The sequence below is a fragment of the Panulirus ornatus genome, chromosome 1 (genome assembly GCF_036320965.1).
Source record: "Panulirus ornatus isolate Po-2019 chromosome 1, ASM3632096v1, whole genome shotgun sequence".
Lineage (NCBI taxonomy): Eukaryota > Metazoa > Arthropoda > Malacostraca > Decapoda > Palinuridae > Panulirus > Panulirus ornatus.
In genome coordinates this window covers 71,015,007-71,032,896 of record NC_092224.1, presented here as the reverse complement: position 1 = coordinate 71,032,896, position 17,890 = coordinate 71,015,007, and the positions used below count along the sequence as shown (strand labels likewise).

Here is a 17,890-nt window from a genome sequence, read left to right as displayed (position 1 = left end):
TATGAAGTCTGTTGGGGATGAGAGAGTTTGGGAAGTGAGTCAGTTGTTGTTCGCTGATGATACAGCGCTGGTGGCTGATTCATGTGAGAAACTGCAGAAGCTGGTGACTGAGTTTGGTAAAGTGTGTGGAAGAAGAAAGTTAAGAGTAAATGTGAATAAGAGCAAGGTTATTAGGTGCAGTAGGGTTGAGGGTCAAGTCAATTGGGAGGTGAGTTTGAATGGAGAAAAACTGGAGGAAGTGAAGTGTTTTAGATATCTGGGAGTGGATCTGGCAGCGGATGGAACCATGGAAGCGGAAGTGGATCATAGGGTGGGGGAGGGGGCGAAAATTCTGGGGGCCTTGAAGAATGTGTGGAACTCGAGAACATTATCTCGGAAAGCAAAAATGGGTATGTTTGAAGGAATAGTGGTTCCAACAATGTTGTATGGTTGCGAGGCGTGGGCTATGGATAGAGTTGTGCGCAGGAGGATGAATGTGCTGGAAATGAGATGTTTGAGGACAATGTGTGGTGTGAGGTGGTTTGATCGAGTGAGTAACGTAAGGGTAAGAGAGATGTGTGGAAATAAAAAGAGCGTGGTTGAGAGAGCAGAAGAGGGTGTTTTGAAATGGTTTGGGCACATGGAGAGAATGAGTGAGGAAAGATTGACCAAGAGGATATATGTGTCGGAGGTGGAGGGAACGAGGAGAAGAGGGAGACCAAATTGGAGGTGGAAAGATGGAGTGAAAAAGATTTTGTGTGATCGGGGCCTGAACATGCAGGAGGGTGAAAGGAGGGCAAGGAATAGAGTGAATTGGAGCGATGTGGTATACCGGGGTTGACGTGCTGTCAGTGGATTGAATCGGGGCATGTGAAGCGTCTGGGGTAAACCATGGAAAGCTGTGTAGGTATGTATATTTGCGTGTGTGGACGTATGTATATACATGTGTATGGGGGGTTGGGCCATTTCTTTCGTCTGTTTCCTTGCGCTACCTCGCAAACGCGGGAGACAGCGACAAAGTATAATAAATAAATATAAATATATATATATAAATATATATATAGCGATATATATATATATATATATATATATATATATATATATATATATATATATATATATATATATCAACTCTATCATATGCCTTCTCCAGATCCATAAATGCTACATACAAATCCATTTGCTTTTCTAAGTATTTCTCACATACATTCTTCAAAGCAAACACCTGATCCACACATCCTCTACCACTTCTGAAACCACACTGCTCTTCCCCAATCTGATGCTCTGTACATGCCTTCACCCTCTCAATCAATACCCTCCCATATAATTTACCAGGAATACTCAACAAACTTATACCTCTGTAATTTGAGCACTCACTCTTATCCCCTTTGCCTTTGTACAATGGCACTATGCACGCATTCCGCCAATCCTCAGGCACCTCACCATGAGTCATACATACATTAAATAACCTTACCAACCAGTCAACAATACAGTCACCCCCTTTTTTAATAAATTCCACTGCAATACCATCCAAACCTGCTGCCTTGCCAGCTTTCATCTTCCGCAAAGCTTTCACTACCTCTTCTCTGTTTACCAAATCATTTTCCCTAACCCTCTCACTTTGCACACCACCTCGGCCAAAACACCCTATATCTGCCACTCTATCATCAAACACATTCAACAAACCTTCAAAATACTCACTCCATCTCCTTCTCACATCACCACTACTTGTTATCACCTCCCCATTTGCGCCCTTCACTGAAGTTCCCATTTGCTCCCTTGTCTTATGCACTTTATTTACCTCCTTCCAGAACATCTTTTTATTCTCCCTAAAATTTAATGATACTCTCTCACTCCAACTCTCATTTGCCCTTTTTTTCACCTCTTGCACCTTTCTCTTGACCTCCTGTCTCTTTCTTTTATACATCTCCCACTCAATTGAATTTTATCCCTGCAAAAATCGTCCAAATGCCTCTCTCTTCTCTTTCACTAATACTCTTACTTCTTCATCCCACCACTCACTACCCTTTCTAATCAACCCACCTCCCACTCTTCTCATGCCACAAGCATCTTTTGCGCAATCCATCACTGATTCCCTAAATACATCCCATTCCTCCCCCACTCCCCTTACTTCCATTGTTCTCACCTTTTTCCATTCTGTACTCAGTCTCTCCTGGTACTTCCTCACACAGGTCTCCTTCCCAAGCTCACTTACTCTCACCACCCTCTTCTCCCCAACATTCGCTCTTCTTTTCTGAAAACCCTTACAAATCTTCACCTTAGCCTCCACAAGATAATGATCAGACATCCCTCCAGTTGCACCTCTCAGCACATTAACATCCAAAAGTCTCTCTTTCGCACGCCTGTCAATTAACACGTAATCCAATAACGCTCTCTGGCCATCTCTCCTACTTACATAAGTATACTTATGTATATCTCGCTTTTTAAACCAGGTATTCCCAATCATCAGTCCTTTTTCAGCACATAAATCTACAAGCTCTTCACCATTTCCATTTACAACACTGAACACCCCATGTATACCAATTATTCCCTCAACTGCCACATTACTCACCTTTGCATTCAAATCACCCATCACTATAACCCGGTCTCGTGCATCAAAACCACTAACACACTCATTCAGCTGCTCCCAAAACACTTGCCTCTCATGATCTTTCTTCTCATGCCCAGGTGCATATGCACCAATAATCACCCACCTCTCTCCATCAACTTTCAGTTTTACCCATATTAATCGAGAATTTACTTTCTTACATTCTATCACATACTCCCACAACTCCTGTTTCAGGAGTATTGCTACTCCTTCCCTTGCTCTTGTCCTCTCACTAACCCCTGACTTTACTCCCCAGACATTCCCAAACCACTCTTCCCCTTTACCCTTGAGCTTCGTTTCACTCAGAGCCATAACATCCAGGTTCCTTTCCTCAAACATACTACCTATCTCTCCTTTTTTCACATCTTGGTTACATCCACACACATTTAGGCACCCCACTCTGAGCCTTCGAGGAGGATTATATTATACTTTGTCGCTGTCTCCCGCGTTTGTGAGGTAGCGCAAGGAAACAGACGAAAGAAATGGCCCAACCCCCCCCCCCATACACATGTATATACATACGTCCACACATGCAAATATACATACTTACACAGCTTTCCATGGTTTACCCCAGACGCTTCACATGCCTTGATTCAATCCACTGACAGCACGTCAGTGGATCTGGCAGCGGATGGAACCATGGAAGCGGAAGTGAATCATAGGGTGGGGCAGGGGGCGAAAATCCTGGGAGCCTTGAAGAATGTGTGGAAGTCGAGAACATTATCTCTGAAAGCAAAAATGGCTATGTTTAAAGGAATAGTGGTTCCAACAATGTTGTATGGTTGCGAGGCGTGGGCTATGGATAGAGTTGTGCGCAGGAGGGTGGATGTGCTGGAAATGAGATGTTGAGGACAATATGTGGTGTGAGGTGGTTTGATCGAGTAAGTAATGTAAGGGTAAGAGAGATGTGTGGAAAAAAAAAGCGTGGTTGAGAGAGCAGGAGAGGGTGTTTAGAAATGGTTTGGGCACATGGAGAGAATGAGTGAGGAAAGATTGACCAAGAGGATATATGTGTCGGAGGTGGAGGGAACGAGGAGAAGTGGGAGGCCAAATTGGAGGTGGAAAGATGGAGTGAAAAAGATTTTGAGTGATCGGGGCCTGAACATGCAGGAGGGTGAAAGGAGGGCAAGGAATAGAGTGAATTGGATTGATGTGGTATACCGGGGTCGACGTGCTATTAATGGATTGAATCAGGGCATGTGAAGCGTCTGGGGTAAACCATGGAAAGTTGTGTGGGGCCTGGATGTGGAAAGGGAGCTGTGGTTTCGGTGCATTATTACATGACAGCTAGAGACTGAGTGTGAATAAATGGGGCCTTTGTTATCTTTTCCTAGCGCTACTTTGCACACATGAGGGGGGAGGGGGTTGTTATTCCATGTGTGGCAAGGTGGTGATGGGAATAAATAAAGGCAGACTATGAATTATGTACATGTGTATATATGTCTGTGTGTGTATATATATATGTGTACATTGAAATGTATAGGTATGTATATTTGCGTGTGTGGACGTGTATGTGGGTGGGTTGGGCCATTCTTTTGTCTGTTTCCTTGCGCTACCTCGCTAACGCGGGAGACAGCGACAAAACAAAATAATATAACAATATAATATTTTTTTTTCTTTTTTTTTCCTTTGTCGCTGTCTCCCGCGTTTGCGAGGTAGCGCAAGGAAACAGACGAAAGAAATTCCCTAACCCACCCCCATACACATGTATATACATACACGTCCACACACGCAAATATACATACCTACACAGCTTTCCATGGTTTACTCCAGACGCTTCACATGCCCTGATTCAATCCACTGACAGCACGTCAACCCCGGTATACCACATCGATCCAATTCACTCTATTCCTTGCCCTCCTTTCACCCTCCTGCATGTTCAGGCCCCGATTACACAAAATCTTTTTCACTCCATCTTTCCACCTCCAATTTGGTCTCCCACTTCTCGTTCCCTCCACCTCCGACACATATATCCTCTTGGTCAATCTTTCCTCACTCATTCTCTCCATGTGCCCAAACCATTTCAAAACACCCTCTTCTGCTCTCTCAACCACGCTCTTTTTATTTCCACACATCTCTCTTACCCTTACGTTACTTACTCGATCAAACCACCTCACACCACACATTGTCCTCAAACATCTAATTTCCAGCACATCCATCCTCCTGTGCACAACTCTATCCATAGCCCACGCCTCGCAACCATACAAAATTGCTGGAACCACTATTCCTTCAAACATAGCCATTTTTGCTTTCCGAGATAATGTTCTCGACTTCCACACATTCTTCAAGGCTCCCAGGATTTTCGCCCCCTCCCCCACCCTATGATCCACTTCCGCTTCCATGGTTCCATCCGCTGCCAGATCCACTCCCAGATATCTAAAACACTTTACTTCCTCCAGTTTTTCTCCATTCAAACTTACCTCCCAATTGACTTGACCCTCAACCCTACTGTACCTAATAACCTTGCTCTTATTCACATTTACTCTTAACTTTCCTCTTTCACACACTTTACCAAACTCAGTCACCAGCTTCTGCAGTTTCTCACAATCAGTGATGGATTGCGCAAAAGATGCTTGTGGCATGAGAAGCGTGGTATGTGGGTTGATTAGAAAGGGTAGTAAGTGGTGGGATGAAGAAGTAAGATTATTAGTGAAAGAGAAGAGAGGCATTTGGACAATTTTTGCAGGGAAAAAATGCAATTGAGTGGGAGATGTATAAAAGAAAGAGACAGGAGGTCAAGAGAAAGGTGCAAGAGGTGAAAAAGAGAGTTGGGGTGAGAGAGTATCATTAAATTTTAGGGAGAATAAAAAGATGTTCTGGAAGGAGGTAAATAAAGTGCGTAAGACAAGGGAGCAAATGGGAACTTCAGTGAAGGGCGCAAATGGGGAGGTGATAACAAGTAGTGGTGATGTGAGAAGGAGATGGTGTGAGTATTTTGAAGGTTTGTTGAATGTGTTTGATGATATAGTGGCAGATATAGGGTGTTTTGGTCGAGGTGGTGTGCAAAGTGAGAGGGTTAGGGAAAATGATTTCTTAAACAGAGAAGAGGTAGTAAAAGCTTTGAGGAAGATGAAAGCCGGCAAGGCAGCAGGTTTGGATGGTATTGCAGTGGAATTTATTAAAAAAGGGGGTGACTGTATTATTGACTGGTTGGTAAGGTTATTTAATGTATGTATGACTCATGGTGAGGTGCCTGAGGATTGGCAGAATGCTTGCATAGTGCCATTGTACAAAGGCAAAGGGGATAAGAGTGAGTGCTCAAATTTCAGAGGTATAAGTTTGTTGAGTATTCCTGGTAAATTATATGGGAGGGTATTGATTGAGAGGGTGAAGGCATGTACAGAGCATCAGATTGGGGAAGAGCAGTGTGGTTTCAGAAGTGGTAGAGGATGTGTGGATCAGGTGTTTGCTTTGAAGAATGTATGTGAGAAATACTTAGAAAAGCAAATGGATTTGTATGTAGCATTTATGGATCTGGAGAAGGCATATGATAGTGTTGATAGAGATGCTCTGTGGAAGGTATTAAGAATATATGGTGTGGGAGGCAAGTTGTTAGAAGCAGTGAAAAGTTTTTATCGAGGATGTAAGGCATGTGTATGTGTAGGAAGAGAGGAAAGTGATTGGTTCTCAGTGAATGTAGGTTTGCGGCAGGGGTGTGTGATGTCTCAATGGTTGTTTAATTTGTTTATGGATGGGGTTGTTAGGGAGGTGAATGCAAGAGTTTTGGAAAGAGGGGCAAGTATGAAGTCTGTTGGGGATGAGAGAGCTTGGGAAGTGAGTCAGTTGTTGTTCGCTGATGATACAGCGCTGGTGGCTGATTCATGTGAGAAACTGCAGAAGCTGGTGACTGAGTTTGGTAAAGTGTGTGAAAGAAGAAAGTTAAGAGTAAATGTGAATAAGAGCAAGGTTATTAGGTACAGTAGGGTTGAGGGTCAAGTCAATTGGGAGGTAAGTTTGAATGGAGAAAAACTGAAGGAAGTTAAGTGTTTTAGATATCTGGGAGTGGATCTGGCAGTGGATGGAACCATGGAAGCGGAAGTGAATCATAGGGTGGGGGAGGGGGCGAAAATCCTGGGAGCCTTGAAGAATGTGTGGAACTCGAGAACATTATCTCGGAAAGCAAAAATGGGTATGTTTGAAGGAATAGTGGTTCCAACAATTTTGTATGGTTGCAAGGCGTGGGCTATTGATAGAGTTGTGCACAGGAGGGTGGATGTGCTGGAAATTAGATGCTTGAGGACAATGTGTGGTGTGAGGTGGTTTGATCGAGTAAGTAACGTAAGGGTAAGAGAGATGTGTGGAAATAAAAAGAGCGTGGTTGAGAGAGCAGAAGAGGGTGTTTTGAAATGGTTTGGGCACATGGAGAGAATGAGTGAGGAAAGATTGACCAAGAGGATATATGTGTCGGAGGTGGAGGGAACGAGGAGAAGTGGGAGACCAAATTGGAGGTGGAAAGATGGAGTGAAAAAGATTTTGAGTGATTGGGGCCTGAACATGCAGGAGGGTGAAAGGCGGGCAAGGAATAGAGTGAATTGGATCGATGTGGTATACCGGGGTTGACGTGCTGTCAGTGGATTGAATCAGGGCATGTGAAGCATCTGGGGTAAACCATGGAAAGCTGTGTAGGTATGTATATTTGCATGTGTGGACGTGTATGTATATACATGTGTATGGGGGTGGGTTAGGCCTTTTCTTTCGTCTGTTTCCTTGCGCTACCTCGCAAACGCGGGAGACAGCGACAAAGCAAAAAAAATATATATATATATATATATATATATATATATATATATATTTTTTTTTTTTTTTTTTTTTTTTATACTTTGTCGCTGTCTCCCGCGTTTGCGAGGTAGCGCAAGGAAACAGACGAAAGAAATGGCCCAACCCCCCCCCCATACACATGTACATACACACGTCCACACACGCAAATATACATACCTACACAGCTTTCCATGGTTTACCCCAGACGCTTCACATGCCTTGATTCAATCCACTGACAGCACGTCAACCCCTGTATACCACATCGCTCCAATTCACTCTATTCCTTGCCCTCCTTTCACCCTCCTGCATGTTCAGGCCCCGATCACACAAAATCTTTTTCACTCCATCTTTCCACCTCCAATTTGGTCTCCCTCTTCTCCTCGTTCCCTCCACCTCCGACACATATATCCTCTTGGTCAATCTTTCCTCACTCATTCTCTCCATGTGCCCAAACCATTTCAAAACACCCTCTTCTGCTCTCTCAACCACGCTCTTTTTATTTCCACACATCTCTCTTACCCTTACGTTACTTACTCGATCAAACCACCTCACACCACACATTTTCCTCAAACATCTCATTTCCAGCACATCCATCCTCCTGCGCACATCTCTATCCATAGCCCACGCCTCGCAACCATACAACATTGTTGGTACCACTATTCCTTCAAACATACCCATTTTTGCTTTCCGAGATAATGTTCTCGACTTCCACACATTTTTCAAGGCTCCCAAAATTTTCGCCCCCTCCCCCACCCTATGATCCACTTCCGCTTCCATGGTTCCATCCGCTGACAGATCCACTCCCAGATATCTAAAACACTTCACTTCCTCCAGTTTTTCTCCATTCAAACTCACCTCCCAATTGACTTGACCCTCACCCCTACTGTACCTAATAACCTTGCTCTTATTCACATTTACTCTTAACTTTCTTCTTCCACACACTTTACCAAACTCAGTCACCAGCTTCTGCAGTTTCTCACATGAATCAGCCACCAGCGCTGTATCATCAGCGAACAACAACTGACTCACTTCCCAAGCTCTCTCATCCCCAACAGACTTCATACTTGCCCCTCTTTCCAGGACTCTTGCATTTACCTCCCTAACAACCCCATCCATAAACAAATTAAACAACCATGGAGACATCACACACCCCTGCCGCAAACCTACATTCACTGAGAACCAATCACTTTCCTCTCTTCCTACACGTACACATGCCTTACATCCTCGATAAAAACTTTTCACTGCTTCTAACAACTTGCCTCCCACACCATATATTCTTAATACCTTCCACAGAGCATCTCTATCAACTCTATCATATGCCTTCTCCAGATCCATAAATGCTACATACAAATCCATTTGCTTTTCTAAGTATTTCTCACATACATTCTTCAAAGCAAACACCTGATCCACACATCCTCTACCACTTCTGAAACCGCACTGCTCTTCCCCAATCTGATGCTCTGTACATGCCTTCACCCTCTCAATCAATACCCTCCCATATAATTTACCAGGAATACTCAACAAACTTATACCTCTGTAATTTGAGCACTCACTCTTATCCCCTTTGCCTTTGTACAATGGCACTATGCACGCATTCCGCCAATCCTCAGGCACCTCACCATGAGTCATACATACATTAAATAACCTTACCAACCAGTCAACAATACAGTCACCCCCTTTTTTAATAAATTCCACTGCAATACCATCCAAACCTGCTGCCTTGCCGGCTTTCATCTTCCGCAAAGCTTTTACTACCTCTTCTCTGTTTACCAAATCATTTTCCCTAACCCTCTCACTTTGCACACCACCTCGACCAAAACACCCTATATCTGCCACTCTGTCATCAGACACATTCAACAAACCTTCAAAATACTCATTCCATCTCCTTCTCACATCACCGCTACTTGTTATCACCTCCCCATTTACGCCCTTCACTGAAGTTCCCATATATATATATATATATATATGTAGATGTGAGCAGTTGAGGCCTTTTCTTTATCTGTTCTCAATGCTACCTTGCTAATGCAGGAAATAATAGAGTATGAAAAATGAAAGAAACCTGGTGTGTAACATCTAACTTACCTTATTATGGGTAAAATGACAAGAAGTTTTATTGAGATCTGCCTTGGGAAAGAAAAAGTTTTGTTCTTCGAATGCATTCTTTACAACTCTTTCCTCTTTAACCACCTTTAATTCTGGAAGCTTTTTTGGCTTCTTACTTCTCAGCTATTATCTTAAGTTTTACAGACCACCTTAACCTTGGTTCTGGAGCGTAACATTGAAACTCTGGACTTTGTAATTTGCACATGGAAGTTATCAGACTTTTGATAGACTGAGATTCAGGTATAATCTTCACAGTTTTGGCTTCCTACTCAAGACAGGATTGATTAGTTTGGAACCTCTTATAATCTTTCTTCAGAAGTTTAGATTCTCATAACATCTAGAATTTCCCTGATTTTGAGTTCTGCTCTAGCCTTTTCATGAATAAATCAGGGCTAGTTACATTATAAGGATGCTATATAGGAGTAATTCTGGTGGGTCATTTATATAAACATCTTGGGACCTACTTTTGATGAATTTTTTGTATGTTTATCAAGGGTACAATTGCTTCCCTCTTGCAGCTTAATAGGGTTTTCAAAAGCCCTTACTTTTTCTCTTGTGTTGTATTACTTCAACAATTTTTAGCGACATTCTCTTCTTGGCAGTTTTAGGGGTCAAGAGCTAGTGAGTCGTAAGAACTTAATCATACTACCAGTGAAATCTTGTAGTGATTGGTGATCACCAGACATTTTTAAGTGGAACATCCTTTGATATCCAGGAATCTGAAAACTTTTTTCAGTAAAAAGTACCTCTTCTTGGACTAAGGGACTTGTCATGTGAAGCTATTCTGCCTGCATGTCAAAGGTCATGAATTTGGGAAGGTAGCCTCCACTGGATGAGGGATGAGAGGCATTTACCTCTCCAAAGAAGTAGGGAGGTTAAGAGGTTTCTAACCTTCAGAGTTCCTAGGTCTCCCATGGCTCACAGAATGCCATAGAGAGGAAGATTTCATCATACCACAAAATTTATGCTTTTTCTCACTTGCAGATGCTGCGTACTCAGTTGTTGTATGTACGTGCATACCTCTTCACATGTAGATCGGGTGTTGGGGAACAGCTACGGAAGCTGTTGTGGCCGAGAGAACATATGTATGAACATGTTCACCTATTCTCAGTTGCTGTAAGTATATTCAGTATTATAGTTCTTTTCTGCCTAAACTTTGATGCAGTATATGGAGACACTTGATACAGGCTTAGAAGACATTCAGCTCTTCCTTTTTTTTTTTAACTCCTCTCATCCCTTTGTCTTTCTTGCGACTGAATCCCAAAATTTTTTTTTATAGGTCCTCTGTTGGCTTGTATTTTAGTGTGGATCCAACAAAAGAACAGTTATTCAGCCTTTTGTTGGAAGTTTTTACATTAGAGATGAAAGCTTGATTCATATTTTGACTCCAGGTACAACTTTTATGTTATGCTACTTCAGTACAGGTAGCTTGGTTTTTGCAAGCATGCCATTGTGTAAGTGTTTATATTGGTCATCAATGCTACAAATTGATGACCAGTATAAACACTTACACACTGGCATGCTTGCAAAAACCAAGCAACCTGTACTGAAGTAGCATAACATAAAAGTTGTACCTGGAGTCAAAATATGAATCAAGCTTTCATCTCTAATGTAAAAACTTCCAACAAAAGGCTGAATATAATGGTCTTTTTCTGCATGCATTTCATCATTAATGATTACTCAGTATATGTACACAAAATTACAAAGTCATAAGTTATATAAGATAAATAGAATGAAGCATTTCTACATAGTGTTATATTTGTTTTCAGCCTAGTTCTGCTTTGTTTCATGCCAACCTGCCTTATAACATTTTTGCTAATTGAGAATGAGTTTTTAAGAGGGAATACAGATTGACAGTATAATACAATTGACAGTTCATACCAAAGAGAGGCCACTGGGTTATCACCACTTAATGGCAAGCCTAGAGTAATTCATTCAACTCATTATAGTGGTAGTTTGACACAGTCACAACTTCTATATTCCATGTCTCTTTTCTCTGCATTATTTTTTTTTTATATATGGTGCCTTTGTTCATCTTTTCCCCACAGTTTGTTGGAAACACAAGACAGGAACTGAGGCAAAAAGTAGTGTAGGCCTACCTAGTACAGGTACACCACCGAATTTTCGGCAACTGATCGTTCAGCTCCTCCTTTAGTTCAGACAAAATTTCGTGAGGGAACTTGAAATTACTGCAGCCACCAGACTAGTTTACTGGATGGCCACAGATGGCGGTGTGTGTAGGGGGCGCTTATTACATTCTTTCCACTGCACTTGTTGGTAGTGATACCACAATTCTGTGAGATTCTTAGCTTATTTTGCTTAAATTTAACCCAAGCTATGGTTTCTAAGACACATGAGAGTGTTAGTCGTGGTGTCAGATGTAAACACCAGTCCATATCAATCCTAGATAAAGTAGAACTGTTGAAAAAATGGACCATGGTGTTTCAGTGCATAAGTTGTGTGACATCTACACCATTAGTTCATCAACTGTTTATGATATAAAGAAGAAAAGGGAGAAAATATTGAAATTCGATGCAGACAGTGATTCCAAGAAACAGATGATGATTAGAAAAACTGAGCACCATCGAGTGATGATGGGATGGTTTTGACAGTGTCGAAGTGATGGAGTGGACTTGTCAGGAAGCATGATAATGGACCAGGCTAAGTTGTTCCATAAAGAACTTAAATTACAACATGAGTGTGACTATAGTGAAGGATGGCTTGAAAGATTCAAGAAGTGTCATGGAATTTCCATGAATAAAATATGTGGAAAAAAGCGATCTGCAAACATGAAGGATCTGCCAAGTATGTGGATGAATTTGCGAAACTCATAGCTGACAAGCACCTCAGTCCTGAGCAGGTGTATAATGCAGATGAAACTGCATTGTTCTGACAATGCACACCCAGGAAAACGCTAACAACAGAAGACGAAGAAGATCCCACAGGATTCAAACAAACTAAGGACAGACTTACCATCTTAGGGTGCTCAAACATTTGATATTTGTTTAAATTTCTAGCAGTCCATGGTATACTTTAGACACATGGGAGATGTATTATTAGTGGGTTAGAGGTGTGTTGATGAATTATTATTATGTGACCATGGTTGGTTCGGCAAAATGGTTAATCTGGCAAGGCTTTGGAACCAAGAGTGCCGGAAAATTGGTGGTGTATCTGTATAGTTTTCTAGTTCAGCCATAGAAATTTGTCTATCCCTCCTATGGTGTGGGTCATGAGTTTAGCTACTACTGAAAGAGTTATTCCTTATGCATTTACTTGTAGTCACTAGATTACTGCAAAGATCTTGTTTACATTGTCATTTCCAACATAATCATCCCTTTTATACCACAAACTGTCCTCAGCCATTTCATTTCCAGAATGTCCACCCGCTTTCATTCTTTTGCATATAAGTCCCAAGACTCACACCTGTATAACAGTGTTGGAACTACTGTACCTTCAGAGATACCCTTCTCTTCCCTCACAGATAGTGATGTCTCTCACTCAGTCCTCATGGCAGTCAAGACATTTGCTCCCAGGTTCACTTCAGCTCTCATATATGCTTTGCTGTGTCCACTTTCATTTAAACTCAGGCTCAAACCAACTTGTTTCATCCCCTTCTAAAAGTCGTTACCTTAGTTTATTCATATTAATTGTTAACCTGCTCCTTTCACACACACTCCCAAACTCAGACACTAGCTTTTGCAATTTTCACTTGATTCTGCCATGAGAGCTATTTCATCTGCAAATGACTACCAACTTAATTCTCTGACCCCTTCACCCCCAGCATTTTATAGACCTGTTCTCTCTTATACCTCTCTCACCACTCCATCCATAAACTAATTAAACAGGCATAGTGACATCACGTTCCCTTGGGGAACACCCACCTTTCCATGAAACCAGTCATCATTATCCCTTCCTCCTCACACACTTGCCGTACTTTCCCGATAGAAACTCTTCAGTGCACCTGGTACCTTCCCTCCCACACTGTATATTTATAGCACCTTCCTCAAGTCCTCTGTGTTAACCTTGTATGCTTTCTATAGATCCATAGGTGTCACATAAAAATCTCTCTGTAATTCTCTCACAAAGTCATCAAAGTAGACATTAATCCACATATTCTCTGCTATTCATGAAACCAAATTGTTCATTCTCAGACATGCTCTGGGCATGCCTCCACCCTTTCAATCACCATGCCAGTTTCCCAAACAACTTTCCAAGTATATTCAGCAAACTTGTACAACTTTTTGATTGGAGTATTCACTTATGTTTCATTAGACTTTTTATGATAGCACCACACAGACATTTTGCCAGTCCTCAGGTACCCCACTCTGGCCATACATAAAATGAAAATCCTGACTTGGCAATCAGTATCATTGTTACTCTTTTCTTGAAATATTCAACTACAGTATAGTTCCATCCACTCCAATTCCTTTGCCACATATCATGCAATGCAAGATTTCTCCTTTATATTCACCAAACCATTTGCTGTAACCCTCGTTCCTAATGCTACCCACATCCGCCACCTTATTATCTAGCATGGTGTTTTTCAAGTCAAATTTGCCTCGATGACCCCTTTGTCTGAGTCTGTGTACACTGTAGCCCCCTATTTTTCTCCTTATAGACATAAACATACAGTAGTGAGGAGACTCCTTATTATCCCTACAGCTCCTCATCCACATCCAAGTCCCACAGACCTTTCCATAGCCTATTCCAGATGCTTCACATACCCTATTTTAGTCCATTGACAGCACGTCAACCCCAGTATACCACATCATTCCGATTCACTCTATCCCATGCTTGCCTTTCACCCTCCTCTACGTTCAGGACCTGATACTCAAAATCTTTTTTACTCCAATTTGGTCCCCCCATTTTCCTTCTTCCCTCCCCTTTTGACACATATATCCTTTTTTTTCAACCTTTCCTCACGCATTCTCTTCAAATGTCCAAACCATTTTAGCACATCCTCTTCTGCTGTATCAACCACACTCCTTTTAGTACCACACCTCTTATCCTTACATTACTTACTTGATCAAACCACCTCACACCACATAGTGTCCTCAAACATTTCATTTCCATTTCCATCCACCATGCTTCACATCTTTTTAATATTTTGGGAACTGCTATTTCTTCAGATATACTCATTTTTGCCCTCCAAGATAACTTTCTCATTTTCCACAGAAGTAAGATTATTAGTGAAAGTAAGAAGTAAGATTAATTGTAAAAGAGAAGAGAGGCATTTGGACGATTTTTGCAGGGAAGTAATGCAAATGACTGGGAGATGTATAAAAGAAAGAGGCAGGAGGTCAAGAGAAAGGTGCAAGAGGCAAAAAAATAGGGCAAATGAGAGTTGGGGTGAGAGAGTATCATTAAATTTTAGGGAGAATAAGATGTTTTGGAAGGAGGTAAATAAAGTGCGTAAGACAAGGGAGCAAATGGGAACATCAGTGAAAGGGGCTAATGGGGAGGTGATAACAAGTAGTGGTGATGTGAGGAGATGGAGTGAGTATTTTGAAGGTTTGTTGAATGTGTTTGATGATAGAGTGGCAGATATAGGGTGTTTTGGTCGAGGTGGTGTGCAAAGTGAGAGGATTAGGGAGAATGGTTTGATAAACAGAGAAGAGGTAGTAAAAGCTTTGTGGAAGATGAAAGCTGGCAAGGCAGTGGATTTGGATGGTATTGCAGTGGAATTTATTAAAAAAGGGGGTGACTGTATTGTTGACTGTTGGTAAGGTTATTTAATGTATGTATGACTCATGGTGAGGTGCCTTAGGACTGGCGGAATGCTTGCATAGTGCCATTGTACAAAGGCAAAGGGGATAAGAGTGAGTGCTCAAATTACAGAGGTATAAGTTTGTTGATTATTCTTGGGAAATTATATGGGAGGGTATTGATTGAGAGGATGAAGGCATGTACAGAGCATCAGATTGGGGAAGAGCAGTGTGGTTTCAGAAGTGGTAGAGGATGTGTGGATCAGGTGTTTGCTTTGAAAAATTTATGAGAAATACTTGGAAAAGCAAGTGGATTTGTATGTAGCATTTATGGATCTGTAGAAGGCATACGATAGAGTTGAAAGAGATTTTCTGTTGAAGGTATTAAGAATATATGGTGTTGGAGGTAAGCTGTCAGAAGCAGTGAAAAGTTTTTAAAGAGGATGTAAGGCTTGTGTATGTGTAGGAAGAGAGGAAAGTGATTGGTTCTCAGTGAATGTTGGTTTGCGGCAGGGGTGCGTGATGTCTCCATGAATGTTTGATTTGTTTATGGATGGGGTTGTTAGGGAGGTGAATGCAAGAGTCTTTGAAAGAGGGGCAAGTATGCTGTCTGTTGTGGATGAGAGAGCTTGGGAAGTGAGTCAGTTGTTGTTCGCTGATGATACAGCGCTGGTGATTGATTCGTGTGAGAAACTGCTGAAGCTGGTGACTGAGTTTGGTAAAGTGTGTGAAAGAAGAAAGCTGAGAGTAAATGTGAATAAGAGCAAAGTTATTAGGTACAGTAGGGTTGAGAGTCAAGTCAATTGGGAGGTAAGTTTGAATGGAGAAAAACTGGAGGAAGTGAAGTGTTTTAGATATCTGGGAGTGGATTTGGCAGCAGATGGAACCATGGAAGTGGATGTGAATCCTAGGGTGGGGGAGGGGGTGAAAGTTCTGGGAGCATTGACAAATGTGTGGAAGTCGAGAACATTATCTCAGAAAGCAAAAATGGGTATGTTTGAAGGAATAGTGGTTCCATCAATGTTATATGGTTGCGAGGCATGGGCTATGGATAGCGTTGTGCGGAGGAGGGTGGATGTGCTGGAAATGATATGTTTGAGGACTATGTGGTGTGAGGTGGTTTAATCGAGTAGGTAATGAAAGGGTAAGAGAGATTTGTGGTAATAAAAAGAGTGTGGTTGAGAGAGCAGAAGAGGGTGTTTTGAAATGGTTTGGTCACATGGAGAGAATGAGTGAGGAAAGATTGATTAAGAGGATATATGTGTCAGAGGTGGAGGGAGCGAGGAGAAGTGGGAGACCAAATTGGAGGTGGAAAGATGGAGTGAAAAAGATTTTGAGTGATTGGGTCCTAAACATGCAGGAGGGTGAAAGGCGTGCAAGAAATAGAGTGAATTGGAACAATGTGGTATACCGGGGTCGACTTGCTGTCAATGGATTGAACCAAGGCATGTGAAGCGTCTGGGGTAAACCATGGAAAGTTTTGTGGGGCCTGGATGTGGAAAGGGAGCTTTGGTTTCAGTTCATTATACATGACAGCTAGAGACTTGGTGTGAACGAACGTGGCCTTTGTTGTCTTTTCCTAGCGCTACCTTGCGCGCATGTGGGGGATGGGTAAGGGATTTGTCATTTCATGTGTGGGGAGGTGGCGACGGGAATGGATAAGGGCAGACTATGAATTATGTACATGTGTATATATGTATATGTCTTTGTGTATATATATATATGTATACGTTGAGATGTATAGGTATGTATATGTGCTGTGTGTGGACGTGTATGTATATACATGTGTATGTGGGTGGGTTGGGCCATTCTTTCGTCTGTTTCCTTGCGCTGCTTCGCTTACACAGGAGACAGAGGATAATAGAAATATATAAATAAAATCTACAGTTCTTCTAGAACCTTTGTCCCCTCCCTCACCCTGTGACTCACTTCTGCTTCCATGGTTCCAATCACTGCCATGTCCACTCCCAGATATCTAAAACATGTATATTCTCTTCCAAACTTAGTCACCAACTTCTGCAGTTTCTCACTCAAATCTGCCATCAGTTCTATATCATCAGCAAACAACAAGACTTGCTTCCCATGCCCTCTCATCCCCCACAGACTGTATACCCTTCCCTTTCTCCAAGACTCAGATTTATCTTCCTCACCACCAGGGTTGGAGTAATTGCAATTTTAAATCAGTTGAAATGTAATTAATTACAGAATTATTGTAATTGTAATTGAAAATAAGATTGAGGTCATTGTGATTAATTGTGATCATGTAATTGTATTTGTGAAAGAGGAAAGTGGTACTGGTAACCTTGCAGGGGCAAAGGTGGGCAAACGTACTTTTAACGTACTGGCGGCAGTTGTATAATTCATGAAAAGTACAGCTGTAAGCAGTAGTGGTACTCGCTAGCAGTGCTTTTTTGTCATTAAGTGTTTGAGTCCACCCTCTTGATGCTTTGACCCTACCCAAACAAAATTATCAGTCCAATAATAACAAATACAAAACATTATACGAACTCAAGAACCCTGCAGAGGTGAATAATGCAATTGATCTGTCTCAGTGAGAGCAGAAGAGTAAGAAATTCATGCCAGTGGAAATTTCAGCCATAAAGGAAAATGTCCTCGAACCTTTTTACGAGGCCATGAAAGTTGTGGATGGGCAGAAGAAGGTGACCATATCTGCTGTTGGACCAGTGATTCAGGGACTTAAGCACTCACTGGAGAATCTGATTCGTAATCATAACAC

General features: G+C 41.8%; 1 protein-coding gene across 1 annotated transcript in view; it reads left to right on the top strand.

The window, feature by feature from the left end:
• Nucleotides 1–17,890, top strand: part of Plekhm1 (Pleckstrin homology and RUN domain containing M1) — a 126,293-nt gene that overhangs the window by 84,882 nt on the left and 23,521 nt on the right. The window contains exon 8 of the mRNA XM_071663407.1: nucleotides 10,433–10,564. Coding sequence (XP_071519508.1) covers nucleotides 10,433–10,564 — 132 coding nt within the window. The remainder of the gene's footprint in view (nucleotides 1–10,432; nucleotides 10,565–17,890) is intronic.